Source organism: Dermacentor variabilis, chromosome 10 (genome assembly GCF_050947875.1).
Source record: "Dermacentor variabilis isolate Ectoservices chromosome 10, ASM5094787v1, whole genome shotgun sequence".
Classification (NCBI taxonomy): domain Eukaryota; kingdom Metazoa; phylum Arthropoda; class Arachnida; order Ixodida; family Ixodidae; genus Dermacentor; species Dermacentor variabilis.
This window is the reverse complement of record NC_134577.1, coordinates 52982401-52999285: the sequence shown is the minus strand read 5'-3', so window position 1 is coordinate 52999285 and position 16885 is coordinate 52982401. Positions and strand designations below refer to the sequence as shown.

The 16885-nt window shown below is 42.5% G+C and overlaps 1 protein-coding gene across 1 annotated transcript in view; it reads right to left on the bottom strand.

Annotated features, from left to right (window-relative positions):
- Nucleotides 1–9177: 9177 nt before the first annotated feature.
- LOC142560548 (neprilysin-1-like) overlaps nucleotides 9178–16885 on the bottom strand; it is a 60971-nt gene continuing 53263 nt past the window's right edge. The window contains exons 19-22 of the mRNA XM_075672735.1: nucleotides 16162–16227; nucleotides 14105–14209; nucleotides 13477–13553; nucleotides 9178–9393 (exon numbers count right to left, since the gene is read on the bottom strand). Coding sequence (XP_075528850.1) covers nucleotides 9288–9393; nucleotides 13477–13553; nucleotides 14105–14209; nucleotides 16162–16227 — 354 coding nt within the window. The 3' untranslated portion in view covers nucleotides 9178–9287. The remainder of the gene's footprint in view (nucleotides 9394–13476; nucleotides 13554–14104; nucleotides 14210–16161; nucleotides 16228–16885) is intronic.

Genomic DNA, 16885 nt, shown 5'->3' with positions numbered 1-16885 from the left:
ACTGTAAGAATTTCTTTACACCTATGTGCAGTGCGTTCTGCGCATCTTCCTTAGAGCTTTAAGGGTGTTGTGTCTGTTCAGAAGTAATAGTAGTTGCCAGTAGCACCAGTTTCACGTCTGCCCTTTTGTCACCGTGCAGTGTGGACGCTTGTTAAACCGGCAAAAGCTAACGAAGTTTATTTCAAATACCCTGCCAAAGAGACACTTTTTCAAACAGTAATCACTTACCACACTTCCGCAAGGAAGAAATTGATCGCCGCATGGCTATTATTTCGCGCAAGATCAAACAAGATGATGAACTTTTTCACTTCCCTAGAGAGAGCACTGATAATGTATAAGTCAGAGGAGTGTACCTCAATGCAATACCCGCATCGTAACATATAGTTTGGTTAAAGTGAATCTATTACCATGCTCTCGTGCATTCACTAAATTTGCGGTTTCGTTCCCGTGAGAAAATTAATGAATACTACACCTTCCCCTCTTTGCAATCTAACCGCAACTAGCTTAGTTCCAGCGGAAAACATGATGAAATTTCCTTCTTGCCGTTTTTATATCCCACATCCGCTGTGTCCGAAATAGTCGAGAAAGCGAGCATCAGGAAGCTCGCCAGCCAAGCACACCACAAGACATTCATTTCTTCTTTTGCCGCGAATAGGTTGTTAAGCGTTCTGAAATAAACACACAATAAGCAAAATGTCATTTCTAATAATCTTTGTTTGATTGCCTATACGGCTTCCTCATGCTCCAAATAACGTTATTATTCTTATCTCTAGAAGGCGTAGAGTTATGTCGTGCATGGCGCTCGCGCGTATTCGGTATAGTTTAACTAGATAAAGTTAGAGAGATGACTTGGCCAAAAAACAATTAACTAGACTGATAGAGTATGCACACTTTTGTTAGTTTTTACGCTGTGGAGAGGAAAGGTATAGAATAGCACCTGGCATGGGATGCAAAGCGCAAAGGTGTTCAGGCCAAATGCATCCGTGACTGCTTGTCCGTTCGCATCCATGATAAATATAATTCACGTTGTTCGATTCAATAGAAAAAAATGTGGTTGAAATGCATTCCTTACAGCTACAATACTCCATCGTTTATACATCATTCGTTCTTTACATTCAAACAACTAGGACATACTGTCACTCAGTTTCCTGCGAAAAACAGTACAGTGGATATTTTCCTGTTTTCTGAAAGCCACTTATTAGTTCCCTCATACGTGAACGGCCATCGTGTCACTTCAGAAAAACGTTGTTTGTTTGTAGCTTATGTTAAAATAATTATAATATCCGCTGAGTAAAGTTATATTGCCTTCAAATTTAGAAACACCTTGTGGTAATATTGCCAGCTGTCTAGCTTTATTAAAGCTCTTATCAAGCTGCATTCGAAGAGAACTAATCTTGCCGGGAGACATATCACCTAATATAACTAATACAAGTGGTTGCTAAATGTATGATATCCATAAAAAAAGCAAGGAACAAAAATTACTACTTAGCGATCTGTAAATGCCTACAAATTTTGATGGCCCCAGTACTTAGAGCGCTTAAATACTCTATGTATGGCTCCCGCTTCCGAAAGCTGTTTGCAATGGATACTTTATATTACAATATCTTGTGCTCAATCTACCTTTCTTTTTTTAACTTTTTATTGATTTCGGCATAGCTATCACATGTATGCTTCTACTTCTGTTACTGTGTGGCTTTTCGTTTTCATGTCTTAATTTCCTCTTTAATGAGGGCACGTGTTCAAACTTTGACATACAGCTCCAACTAATGACTCCCGGATATTTCAGTGTCGTCAGTCATGAAATAATTGTCAGCGCCATTATCCATGAACTGCTTCATTATACCAACTAACAAGGCTCAAAGCGGATAATACACACCAAGTGTAATGTGATGCTTTTCTGAAATTTCAGGAGTTTAAGCTGGGAATATCTAGCAAAAGAAAAGCGCGGCTGCATGTATATCTACCTTGCGCAGACATAAATAGCAACTAAGTCTCTATTCAGAAAAGTATAAACATTTCTGTGTGCACTTCGTACTTTTGTAACGACGCAAAATAAATATGCATCTACCAACAGACACGTGGGCCAGTTCCGAATAAGCAGTTCGGGCGTGTGAGCGTGTCTAAGCAGCCTAGAAAAAAAACAGCATTTTTCACGAGCTACCTAAAACTGGTTTCGGCATACACTTGTGACAAAGTTGATGCAACTACTTGTGCAAAAGCACATTCCTGTCGAAGGTATTGTCAGAGTCCATTACAAGGGGACATGTAATCGTTACCAGACTAAACCAGATAAGTTTATATGGGGCCTGAGAAATCTACAGATGCAATGTAGAAATTTCAAATTGTATGCACAACATGGTAAGGATAGCCATACCTTTATTTTGCTTCAAAGTCAATGCCCCTGATCTCCGATTTCGAGAAAAGCATGACTTCCACCTTTGTGCTCTCGCCGACGCTCGAGGCTTGCGAGGCGAGCAACGTCTTGCGGATCTCAGAAGTAAATCTCAGAACAAGTGAATGAAAATCTGAAGCGGGTGCTTTCACCCTATAGTGTCCAAACGCAATGCATATGAGGTCAAAAACGTGCAGTGTTATATGCTTACTTTTTTTAATTCTCAATATTGTCTCATGGGGATTTCACTAAAATATCATCTGCAAATAAAAGATGCCATTTTCGCGGTTGAAACTAAGCCTTAAAAGTACGGCCAGCCGAGCAAGCAACACTTCCGCTCGTCGTCTTCCCTGCTGGAATTCAAGATAGAACGAAGAAAACAAAATTATTTTAGCAGTGACACTGTACAGGATTCCGATAAATGTGAAATAATTTTGTTTACTTATTTGACACAAATCCTAAAAGAACACAGTGCCACAAAATCAAAGAAAAGCATGCCTTCTTCTCTTCTCTCGTTTAGCCCACTGTGGCCCAAGATCACGTGACAGCCAGGTCAGCAAGGCCAACTAAGAAAAGTTCAGCAGAAATCAAATTTTTGACGAGAAACTTAGCTGCACTATCAAATGGAAAACGCGGAAGCGTATTCGCGAATTTCACAGCCTGTGAGATATACGACACTGCGTCAGCCTATATACAGTGCTGACACCATAGGTCGGTCAAGGCCCTCTTGAAATTCCTACGTTAGAGTGGCCTGTGAGAGATACTGTAGTTTTCACTGAGGTCCCTTACAACCTCTATTTTGTTCGTGCCTTTGCTTTATGTCCCCGCTATTCATGCCGTCTTTCATTTGCTCTCACCCACGCAAGTCAAGTCTCAATATGACCACTACAGATGCTAAATAAATAAAGCTACTTCATCAAAACAGTGCGTCGCTGCATTGCTTGAATGCCGACCACGTTACCGTTGACAGTCACCATTAGATGAGTTCTGCCGTATCTTTTTATGAAATCGCATCTATTCCTTCATACGTTACATAGAAGTTCTATCAGGAATACATGATGGAATAATAGGCTATATATTTGCGATTCCGTTAATGTGGATCTTGTAGGAATGGTGATTTCCTTCCTAACGGAAATTGTACATACTTGTAGTCAGAAATTCGCAGCTAGCGACCGCCGTAGCCACTGTTAGATACGGAACCTTTTTCTAGGCCCCCTTCGAGTTCCCCAGACCACATCGAATCGCACCACTGCTAAGTAAGGAATGCAGGAGCACGTATGCCACATTCCGGAGGCACGACACGTGCAAACAAGTCGGCGGGCCCCACAGCCGGTGGAGCTATTCAATGCTTGACTCTTCCAGAAAACGAAGGGATAGCCCGGCACTGTTCCAGGTAACGTGAGTCCCGAAGCCAGACGGCTGTGATGTACCGGGAAGGCCTGGTAGCGTCGCCCCGGCCGCCTTTGAAGAGGGCATTTGCAAGCCAGCGAGGCCATACCGCCGGGAGTAGGGGGCCCTCGGACAATTGGGGCCCAAGCGTCGCCCCCGTCCGCCTTTGAAGAGCGCATTGCAAGTCAGCTAGGCAAGGCCGCAGGGAGCCGCCGGGTGTGGCACCACCGCACGGGCGCCTACCATTGGCCGAAAATGGCGTCATCTGAGCGGACTCTCCCATTGGCCGAACGTGACGCGTCTTCCAGACATTGAAGGGCTTAAAAGAGAGGCCGGGAGCCCAGAGCATTCCAGAGATTCCTAGAGCATTCCCGGATTCACCTCTCTCGAACTTCTTGCCGCGGGCCGCAGCGTCCGAGTTGCTGCCGGCCCGTAATGACTGTACGACTGTTCATTGACGTCTCTCTGTAAATAATGTAAAATAAACCTTCCAAGTGTTTCATACCGAAGTCCGTCCTCGACTCCTACACCACGCATCCGCAAAGAACTACGCATTGATGAAAACAGTGTCTGGAAATAAAATATCGTTTTGCAGAATCAGTATGCCAGTTTACTTACATGAAGAAAAAGTAGCGTGTATTTGTTTCCCAGGAGGATTTTTCTACGCGCCTTGTAGAAAATACGTTTAGTACTTATAAAGAGCACGCTCGTCTTCTGCGAAACGTAGAAGTAGCCATATATCCTGTTTGCTGTATATATTTTTTTCTTCTAGTTTATCGTGCATGTGCAGAACACACCGCAAAGCCTGGAAACTGACTGCCTCCAAGAGCGAAGAAGCTATTTCGTCGCAGCAAATGTTAGGAGGATAAGCATCTTGCAAAATGTCAGCACACAGCTTCGCATTTACTGCTTGTTAAAACAGCTCATTACTGAAGTATGATGTCTTTACATATTGATTAAATTTCATGGCTGCTGTTTAAGGTCGACACAATCAAAGTGTAACTTATTACATGGACCAAGGTGAAGTGGGGTTTACTTGGAAAGCTCACCGAAATTTGAAGTATTATTTTCTGGCGTGGACTTAGCAGCCAAATCAGACTAGTTGCCAATACTTGCAGAAGTCTACAAGTATCAAGATAACTGGCCCAAATAAATAAATAAATAAATAACTCACATGCGTTAATAAAGTGCCTTGCAACAATCTCGAGGGCCTTGGTGCTGGCACACTCAGTAAAGCAATGCACAATAAAAACAGTGCACGCTTACACACATACGCACGCACGCACACATAAAAAATAATAATTTCGCGAATACAGATTTTAACAGAGCATAAAATGTTCACACAGAGAAAACACAAAGCGAAAGTGGAAAAAGAGAAACGGATTACAAAATGACGGAACACGCAACAGATATGAGAGTTTTTGTTCAGTTATGGGAATTCCTTGGCAACTCCTTTAAGGAAAATATTAAAATTAGGCATGAACGCATCCAGGCACTCTGAATGGGCGTAATATAGGGTCACAATAATCTGAAGGCTGAAAAGCACACCGCTTCCTTCTGCGTTTAGGCGGAATCTAAAAGCGCACATTAGAAGGCAAGTGCGAGCAGCAGGTTGTTCCTTGTATTAATTTGTGGAGAAAAAGAACATTCAATTTCTTGTGTATAAATAATAATAATAATAATAATAATAATAATAATAATAATAATAATAATAATAATAATAATAATAATAATAATATCCTCACGGGGAGCAGCTTTTATTCTTGTACTTGTACTCTGAATTTGATGTAGGCAAGATCAATGTCAAGTACATTAGTCCGATTTTAGTGCGTTGCTTGGGAGAATGCAGATACCTAATGACTGTCGAAAAAACTGCTTGCAGCTACGGTTTTTACTGGCGTTCAGAATCAAGGGAGTATTCTTTTGCAAGAAATAACTAACAGCTGGCCTGGACAGGCGAAGAACTGTTAGCGATAGGCATATGTCGGACAACTGTACGAAGTAACGTTGGCTGTTTTACTTGCGGTAAAATATCAAGGCGGCGTTTTTTGCAGGATAAAGTAGCACTTTCGCCACACAGGCGAATAATTGTTAGTGATAGCGATGTACCAGGCAACTACAGGAAGTAAGGCTTGCAATATTATTGGTCATGCACACTACAGTAAAGATGCGCCTACTAATTAAAAATTTACAATCATGCCGTCACACGTGCACCGACACAAATGAATTGATCTAACTCGATGACCACGAACGCTCACTGTCTCGACGCCGGCATCAAGACGAGCGCAAACAGAGGGGGGCGAACACTTCCTACCGCTTCTAACTTGAACGCATGTCTGGAACTTGAGATGACACGACGTCAAGCACTAGGCGTGCAAGAAGTCCGCGTACTTTAGACCACGTGATTTCAAATGCAAGATGACACAACAACGAGCGTTCCGGTTCAGCTATCCAGGTACTCTCTGCGGCTACTGTTGCGTCTGATGAGCGTTTGCCTAGGTGCTACTGAAGAGGACGTGCTTTCATGCGTCCGCTCAAAGCAGTTCGCGGATAGCCGAACTGCACTAGACAACATTGAACGAATACTATAGAATAAGCTACCTCTGTGTTCGTGTTCCGTGGAGCCACGCGAAAGCGTTTCGCTCATGACTAAAAGGTCGTCACTTCAAATCGCATGTTTGATATACATTTTTTTTTCACATATTTATGAGTTATTTGTTCATATGCTGCTCTAAGGGCGGTGTTTCTCATGAGCTCAATAAAGTTCTTTGTCTGTCTGTTCCCCTTTACATTCTGCGGTAGATGTTCTTTTTTTTCTATGCATTACCACGAGGCCTCTTACACTAAAACTCTTATTCATGGCGGCACGACGCATGCTCAGACCGTTACCATATGCCGCGTCCTCCTACCGTAGCCCACGACTCTACCACTGACAGAACGCCGAAGGCGCACAGTGGCAGACATTATGTTACATGCGCCCCATTTCGTGCGTCACGCGCGCCCCAGTGACATGGGCCGACCACTGACGCCAAAGTTGTGCGGATCGCGTCCACTGTTGCAAGAATCTATGTTACGCGACGCATTTGCAGGCGCCTTGCATTGTTTTGCCAATGCCACGCAACCATTCAACAATGCCAGGTGCCTGGCACTGTTGAACTCGAAACAATGATGCCAGGCGCCTGGCACCATTGTTTCGAGTTCGGCATAACGACACCAGGTGGACTAAAGCGTTCCTGAGTTGAATAGCTGTGTGTGTGCGGGTCGCCAGCGTGCTGTACTCGCGGACAACTTTCTGCCGCTATGAAAGGAAATCTGCGGGGGCGCAGCTTCTGCACATGTGTCACGGCGCCAAGCAATTCGCCAGCGTTTGACAATGCTTTTGGTTGCTCGGAACAGACGCTGATTTGACGCAGCTTCCACGTACGGCTATTTCGCGTTTCCCCAGACGCGGAAGGGAAACGCCGCCAAATAAGTAAAGTTTTACATTCGGTGGGGTGCTTTGTCAAATTTCACTGCCGCTAATAAGGTCTTTGTGTTTTCTATTCCCTAACTTAAACTAACGTGGATGAACGCGCGGGACTATTTTCAGAAGTGCTCGCACTTGTGCGCGCTTTCCCTCCGTAGCTTTCACTTCACTGCCACAGAAAGTTTTCCCGGGACTGTAGTGTGAGACGGCAATAGCACGACGACAACCACGCTGCAAACGGTCACATGACTGCAATGCCACGATTTGTATGCCTTAAGTTCGAGTGCAGCAACCGTTTGTTTTTCGCCTCGACCCTTGTGTCACAGGTCGGGCCTGCTCTTACTGAATTTATTTACTCAAAATTCTAACGCAGAAAATTTTCCAGGCCTTCAAACGTACTGAATACCAGGTTTTTTTTTTTTTACAATAAACGCTGCAGGGGCAGTCAGTTATAGGTAGATATAGAAAGATCCAGTATGGAGTAAAAATCTGGGGATGTAATAAATTATCGAAGTCTAGCTTTGTCTAACTCGCAAACTTACTTGCTTTGCACCTTGAATAAAGTCCACATTTAGCTCTACAGGACTAAGTGCGCATTCGATTGCAACTACACTCCTGAATCTCTGCCTCCAATTACATTCTCATTTCATTTACCTGACTAGTGCCTTCATTCCATTCCGGGTATTCGAAAATGTAGAATAATTCCGAAGTAATTCTAAATCCGGTGAAACTTATGCGTATATGTGAAACCATGATTTTTGATTTTCAGTGTTTAAAGATGCTTCTTAAGCGTAAGTCTGTCTAAATACTAATATTTTATACTGGACAGAAAATGCGCTGATGCGACGGCTGTACCGTGAGTGCAGCAAACAAAGCCGCGATTGATCAATGTATATGTCGATATTACAACATGTGCTGATGATCGCAAGCTGCATATTGGTTCGCACAAATATGCTTATGTCGCACTATTAGGAATCGGGCTAATACTACAACACATATGCGCCAGTCTAGAAGTGAACGTTTTCGATTTGTTGCCGATAGTATAAACTGTGTTCACCATAGTGTTGGCCTTCATCTGCAGTTTGTATTGCTGTTGGCGCCGGTCGTGGCTTAGATTCTGTCGTCCACATTTTCGGTTGAACATGTATTCCGCCAGTAGCATTTTGCAACGTATGCGTCTCTCCGGTAGGCCTTTTTGTGAGTGCGAGCTCTCATAGAAGAACGTAGAACATGTTCTGATTAACTGTCCTATGTTTTAGCAGCAGAAATGTGACTTCGAAGTCAATAGTGAATTGCCTTGTGAAGCCTGTGGAGTGACCTTTAAGAATGTCAGTGCTGCTGACTTATTTATTAGAATAGAGCGTCTGCACTGCCGTATGCTCTAAAAGCCTTATTAGCTTGTTCTAACAAAACCTCTTGTGTAGTAACGTATTTAGAGTGATCGAGACATGTGCTTATTGGGCTTGCCTTATGTTTATTTTTTAGATCTTTCACTTACGTGTGTCACGATTTCAATGCTAATATTGCCTTTATTGCTCACAACTGCAATAATTTTGCTTGGAGATAGGTTTCATGACGTGTATTTATTGCGAGAAAGATTTATATGTGCTGGCATTATTGTGCGCGTGTCTTATATACAGTTCATTCCCTCGAATCTACCCAAGGAGTCGAAGTTTTTTACCTTTATCTTTTTCTATATTCGAATAACGTTGCCCGCTTGCTTGAGGAAAGTATTTTATTGCCGCAGTGTACGATTTCAGCTCCAGAGCTTGAACTGTGTTCAATTGCAGAATATATTTCGAAAAAGGTGTTTAAAAAAAAAGAGCCTCAGTAAAGGTTGACACCCCTTTGGAAACTATGAGTACCTTCTTTTCCTCCACTTATCCACTTGGTAAATCAGAAAAGTAAAACCTAGAGCGCTATGCTATAGCACGATCGCTTAAATTGTTTTATTCTTGAAGCATCGAAATCTACACCTCCACTTGAATGGCCGTCCTTCTTCCTTCAGAGGAATCTTGCGCTATATATTGTCACCTTCGTTCACCACAACGTACAGCGGTCTTTCTTCTGGCGATACATTGCCGACTGTTTTGAGCACTTAAATACCGTCGAGAACGCTTCCATGTTTCCCATTGGAACATTGATTCTGAAAAAATAAATTGCTTGTTTTGTAAGATGTAACTCATTGCCACAACAAGGGTCTCCACATTAATGAATAATTTTCGTACGCAAAAAATAATAATATTCTTCAGTCAATCGGCAGGCATTTTCGCGTATGGATCCTGCATTACTTGCTTTCACTAATCTTGCAATGGGTTCATTCCAGTCAGTCATGATAAAAAAAGCGTATAAGAAAAAGTAATCACAGTTATACAAACTATTAGTAGCAAAACATCATCAATAAGGTCGCCGGCACACAAAGTGAGAATACTAATAAAGATTTGCAAAAGAGAGCTTCTGGGTGCCGGTAAAAAATCCATCTTGATACGTTTATTTTTTTGCCTTCATGTTATGGTTTATTCGAAATTACCGGCAGGGCATCGTCGGTTACAGCAAATTTTCTACTGACAGCAACTTGAGATTTTCAACTATCGGAAGGGGCACACACAAGCTCATCTTCTCGCTTATACATTCTACGGTTACTCTGCTTGTTTGTCTAAAAAAACAAAGATAGGAAAATTGCCTAAAGTAAATGAAAATTGACGCAGGACGGAAAGGCTCATTACCAGCACTTAGCGCCTTTCGCCGAATTCTCTGTTGGCAGCACCTCTAAATGGTATTGTTAACCTATAGAACATTATTTGGCATTATGAGTCACCCAATCGAAACACGCATGAGCGAATTATCCAGAGGGAATAATTTGTGAAAGCGAGGCTGTGATTCAGCGTAAACGTTCGTCATTTGATTAATGTGGCAAGGGACCAGGAGCGTTAATTTGTAATGATTCTATTATCAAGTGCATTTGTTTATTACTCCTCGTTCAGATTGGCTGATCGCAAACAATTATTAAGGATGCGGTGCATTTCTCCGGCCAGTGAGGAATGGCGAAAATAGGTTGGAAAATCTGGAGCTGACTGCAAGTGACATCCATGTGTAACAAATTATTATGTCATTTACAAGCCACCTTCGCTCTACTATTAGCTTTCTACGGACTGCACTCACGTGGGAACAGCTTTTTGAATACAAGCTCCTTTTATTCGGGTTTCCTACTTTCATAAATTGGTAATAGGAGTCCATTTGCGCACAAAAGATCTGTCACCTAGGAACGTTCAACAAACTGGCGCAAGCAGGGAATCCGCTTCTACGCCATCGTATAACAAATCTGCAGGCGCACTGTTTGACGCAGATGTTATGAGTCATATTTCTGTAGCAATTGCATTTACTTCGTTTTTGCTGTTCAGCATGCATGGACGTTAGAAACACCCAATGACTATGAGACATGACTGAATGCTGCTTCTGAAAGATATTTGCATCCACATGTAAGCGGATATTTGTTATTGTGAAAAAAGTGCATATCGCCCTTGGCGTGGACCCCAATTATGCTGCTTTAGCTAGACCGATATCAGAGGCGAACGTTATGTTAAGGAGAAATAAAAATGAATATTTACCGAATTAAATAATCTTCCCTAACAGTTGTATGCGCTAATCACGTCATGGCACATATCGAAATTTACAGATTGTTGCCGGTCCCTTCGAAAGTCGCATCGACCTTGAACGAATTCTGGGGATTGCGCCAGATTCGAGATATGTGTTCCAGAAATTTGCGAGGAAATGTATCTTTCTTTTTGTTTAGAAGTGCACACTGATGGGAAGGAACTAAATTCGCGTTGCAGTAATTTATGAGGTTCAGTGCATATAAAGTCGTTTTGCTAAAGAAAGTTATTGAAGGAACGCGAATTTTTACAGCGAATTTCACAGTGCCTATCTCAAAAGTGTGCTAGTTTCGAAATTAGTTCTTGGTTGTTGTTCAAAGCCTTGTGATAGAAGAAAGATAGGAGAAGCCTTGTGATACTTCAATTCGTATACTGCAACGTGCGCTCTGCAGCAATTCGCTAACAAGTTGATTTGTGAAATTTTAAAGTTGTTTGTTTACGCATTTTGGTTTCCCGATTAAGTAATGTTCGCCTCGTGTCGTAATCTAGGTTAATGAGTAAACTAGTGCTACTCGCCACAGGTGATTTTTTATAAATTATGCTAACCTGAAAGAAGCAGTCGGTTTATGTAGCGTTATGCGGTAAAATATAAAGACCATGCTGATGGCGATCGCAACTTTTATGCAATATGTATAATTCTGTTCTGTACTTGCAGTGCATTACATGTGTTGTGTGTTATGGCTGTTCTAAATATCTGACTTTATATATGCGTACGTGGACTGAACTAATGCACATAACTTTGCGACTCATGTACTGTTGGACTGTATATTTTTTATTCATCCAGTGTTCTACTGAGTGCTATCTTTAGTGTCGCTATTCTCCCTTTTTACGCAAATTTGTTTCCTTTGCGAAGTGACAAGGAGTAGCCGGTGCCACCATAAAGGCGCCAACCTCTCCTAATATTCATTTCAATAAAAAAAGAACATGCACAGGTCAGAAAGGTGGCGGGCATTATTTTCCTTTTTCATTCGTTGTTTTCAAGGTTTCATGCGTTCGATTATTGAGGACGCATGAAACGCTTAAGGGGCCGAAATTTTCGCCACAAGCTTATTAAGTGGGCCAAGTGGTGTGACGCATTTCTTCACGAGAGTACCGTGGGGCCGTCCTTACATGCTTTCATTGGCTGCGTATTGCAGATATTGGTCTGTCCATCTAGTACAATAACTTAGCCATACCGCTGCAGGTATTACTTCTTAGCGAATAAGCCAAAAATACAAGGATATCTATGGGGTTCAACCCTGGGTTGTTTCGATTGGTATAAACCCACTGAAGACATGCAAATGACGCAAATCAGAGAGCAGCGTAATGAAATTTTTCCTTCAGCTCAGAATATATCATTAAACTTTTCCAAAGTGCGGGAATACTTCGCTGAATATTACTGTCGGGAGGGCATGGCAACATCTATGCATAAATGACGCTTTTAGTGAATCACATCTAATTTAACTGCCGAAAGAAATTTATATTCCTTAATTCCCTACCATTTGCTCCTTAGAAACGCTGACGCATTATAAAGACGACGCTTGTAAATGGTTACAGAATTGTTGTCTACGGCGAGAGCTTATGCTAGGCAGGCTGATAAATGCGTTCTTGTGAAAGCAACTTTACTCCGCACGTCTGCCTCGGCAACACATGTGTATTCTACTCAGATGCAGAATCATCCGAGCCTCCCGCTGATATTCACATTATACGTCAGCCAATTTCAAAATGGCAGCGTATTAGTTCCACCGCAGAATATGCATTAGCTACCTACGACCTTTGGCTGTTTAATATGGCAAGACACTACTCGCATGACGTTTCCGGTTTCTTAGTTCTTATTATTTCCTCGTGGAATGTCACCGACCATCTAAAGCGCAGAAAAATATCGGCAAGCATCGCAGCGCCCTGGGTAACTTGCTATAATATTGGTCACTACAAACCACTTTCGGCTTCAGTACTATTGTGATGGATCGTCATTACCCCATGACACCATGGCTCGATTCTTTCCTTCGATCGCTGCATCTTTCACATGAATGCAACCGCCAGAACGCGTGCAACATTCTTGTTCGTTTTTTGAGTGACATCTTCACACATAGTTTTGCAGCTACACAACAACGGAAAGTTGTTGGCTCATCGCATAAAGCCATAATAATGTCTATGACACCCAACCCATACGATTGAGACAAACTTCAATATTATTATATATTGTGTTTTGTTTCCTAATCTTACATTCTTAAATATAACCTTTCTAGCTCAAAAAAAAAAACAAAAACAATGTGGACGAAGTCAGGAAGACGACACGTTTTGTTGTCTTCTTGATACAGCACGTCATTTCGTGTTTTCTGTGCAAAAATCTTTTTCGTTGAATAACAACTCGCCCAAGCATACAACATAACAACCTTCACACTTGCTGATCGCCCTCCGTAGCGTAGAAGAACTATGTGCCAGAGTATCTACAACTTCAAAATTACGGGTCAGTACTTCTTCATTGCGGTTGTTTTCTTTATACTAAATTAATCACAATGACTGTCAACGCGAGAATATTACGCGCTACAACCCGGCACTTTCCGTACGTGACGCCGCTTTGAAAGTATTCTCACCTGTAGCGGTTTGGTGAGTGCGGATCGTACTGTATAAGTTCCCGTAAATATCCATCACGAGCCTTGTTGCACCATACCTGCAAACGAAGATAAATTCGTTCTTCCAAAATACTGCCAGTATTGGAATCTAGGCCGACCTCGATGCTTAGCCAAACTCCCAAATTTCGACATCACAAAAAATTCCTAAAGTTAAAGCTCAACAAAAAAAAAATCTTATTGGACTGCAAAAAGAAGACGCAGCATTGCCAAAATGTTGCACTTGCTGAATTCGGGGATTATCAGACCGGCCGAAATTTCAACTTCGGCTTCTGCGCTCACCTCACGACCTTATTAAACCTTCATATTTGCCAGGACAATCTCCGTCGTTTGGGATGTTCTGTATACTCTTCAAATGAGCAACGCCGTTTTTGACCTGCTGGCATTCAACTGTCTTGCGGACCTAGTCTCTGCCGGTTCCGCCAAACCGCATCTTCGAATCTAAGGGGTCCGCGACTTTCAATCATCATTTATTCTCCTAAATGTACCGGCTTAATTCCAGTCGATATATTGCTAGTCCACCTAGAATTGTTTGAGAAGAGCGCGCACAGCTATGCTACCCTAACGATAATTTGTTCATCTGGTAACTTACCATTGCGTTTGATATGAAGAACAACTTTTTCCCGGAGAACTCTTCTAAGCCCTCTAGACGTGTGTCTTCGCGCTGTCGACTATCGTATAGCAGTTTGTTGTATGCCTGGAAAGTGAGAGCCATCGTCATCATTCTACTTATGTCCAGTGCCGGGCAAAGGCTTCCTACAGTGAAGTCAGTTTACCCGTGCCTTGCGCGAGCTCCATCCTTCTTATTTCATTTCATAATTTATTTATTGGTAAAAATACAGAAAATTACATAGTCGAAGACTGCATCGGGAGCCCCTGTTAAGGACGCTTAGAATGGTATACAATGTTTAAGGCAAGAGTAGTACAGATGAAGGCTAAGAGTAATTCAAGACAATTTTATAGCATATGAGTAATGAGAACACTTGTTAAGAGCATGACATTATAGAAACAATAAAATTAGAAAAAAGGACAATATCAGTAAGTATTTAATATGAATGCTTTAGTTCTCTTTAAGATTGATATATTTTTTTGCATATTTGATTATGCCTCCAAATATCCTGATTTCATCCCAAAGCCTCATCACCTGCCGTCCTTGACAAGCATTATGATATAACCAATTTATTCTTGGCAAGAAAATGCTTTTTCTATGTCACTTGACCAAGTCTACTAAAAAAATATGCAGCTCCCTCTGTTTTGATATCTAGAAGTGAACGCGGTAGTCGCCAAATGAGGCTATTGTTCGTTCCTTTCTACGACGCATCGGCCATTATTGCAAAAAAATAGAGTGAACCCAAATTTTTTTCCTAGTTCAAAAAATTTTGATTAAGAAAACTGCATTTAGCTTTGCACACAGAAACGTGAAATCTGCGCCTTGGCTTTTTAGGCAGCTACCCGCCGTGGTTGCTCAGTGGCTATGGTGTTGGGCTGCTGAGCACGAGGTCGCGGGATCGAATCCCGGCCACGGCGGCCGCATTTCGATGGGGGCGAAATGCGAAAACACCCGTGTGCTTAGGTTTAGGTGCACGTTAAAGAACCCCAGGTGGTCAAAATTTCCGGAGTCCTCCACTACGGCGTGCCTCATAATCAGAAAGTGGTTTTGGCACGTAAAACCCCAAATAATATTTTTAGGCAGCTTTTCATTTAAACTCAAACGCGTCGTAGACGGTTGAAGAGTGTGTAACGCTATTGTTTAAGCGTTAGGTGTGGTGGGGCTAGGCGATTGTCTCCCGGTCTCAAGCTCGCCGAATTGTCTTGTGGTTCTTAAGGTACTGCATGGTTCAGGACATCTTATTGTAACTGACGCTTTATAGCGTTCTCGTTTAAAGTACTACGCTCCTCTCGGACGCTCCAGTGATTGACGGCTTTCTTAGCAACACTGGCGCAGCCGAAGGCACAGACGACAATGAGAAGGCAATTCTGCACCGATGACGATTCTATAACAACTGCGTCACGGTGAAGGCATGAGCGACATGGGGACTGCGGCGACTGTATGACGACGAAGGCGTGGGAAGAATGGCATGACGAAACTTAAATGATGACAGAACGACCGCGACAGCGTCATGACGACGTCGGCATGACGAGAATCAGATGACGTAGCTGGAATAACGATGACAGAACCTTGCCGGCATCACAGTGACAGTATGACGACGGCGTATTGACGACTAAGGCATGACAACGATGTCATTATTTGGATTGATTGAGGACAGCCTGACTACAGTGTAATGACGAAGAAGTGACGTATATGGAATGATGACATACACAATGAGTGTGTTTCGCCGCCCGTGAGGCAGGAAGGGAAACTCCAGCTGGTGGTGTTAAAGAGACCATGGCTCTGTATCGTGCCACCGAACACTCCTCTCTCTTTGCTTGTAGCGGGCCTGGCGTCGTCTGAGCGTGCTTCTGCCACCTCTCTCGCCTCTGGCACTCACCTTTTTTGACGCGCTCGGCGCCAACTGAGTGAGAGCTAAGAAAGGGTGATGCTTTAAAATGCGAGACATAACCAAGCACTCTGCAATTAAAATTTTTTGCTACTCTTACTGTATTTTCCGTAGCAATATAGCATAAGGGATACCAGTTAATGGTACTCACGTTGAAAGCTGTCCGGATACCGCCATTGTCTGCTATATTTTCTCCTACCGTATTGTTCCCGTTCAGCTGCAGTGCATAAAATAACACTGCGTTATTCTGCACGATGGTTCTGAAAACACTGCATGGTTATTTGTTAAGAAAAAAAGTCACCGCTAGACACGTTTTATTGTAATCAGTAATGCTATTGGCAATGGTATGTGCTTCGTGCTAAGGATGAAGTAAATATGGTGAATTACTTGTCACAGGAGGCAGCTTGCGAGACTTTTCACTTTATTCTGAGGGCACACCAGAGAAAAATCCTGAGGCAAATCCCAACTACAGATTATTATTATAGATCTTTATACTCACTTTTTCTATGTTAATATATGAATTTATTGCATAACAAATTGCCACCGAAGGTCCCGCTGCTGCTCCGCAACTCCAATCCCCCTCGCGACAAGCAACCTTAAGACTACTCCAGGTATCCTCCCTGACGTCATATGAAAAGTGCTATTTTAAGTGGCGCCGCTCTGGTTGTGTATTTTCATTATTTTTCGTTTAGAAAAGCTCCGATCCTGTAACTAACAGCGGTTTCTTTATTACAGAAACCTAATTTTTCAACCTATAGAACCACTTATTATTTGCCTTCAGAATCTCTTCAAATCCAGCATACACTGCGGTCCACAGTCCGCTGATTTGTGGGTGCAGCAGGACAGTTGCACCCAATTGAATTGTATGTACTCAT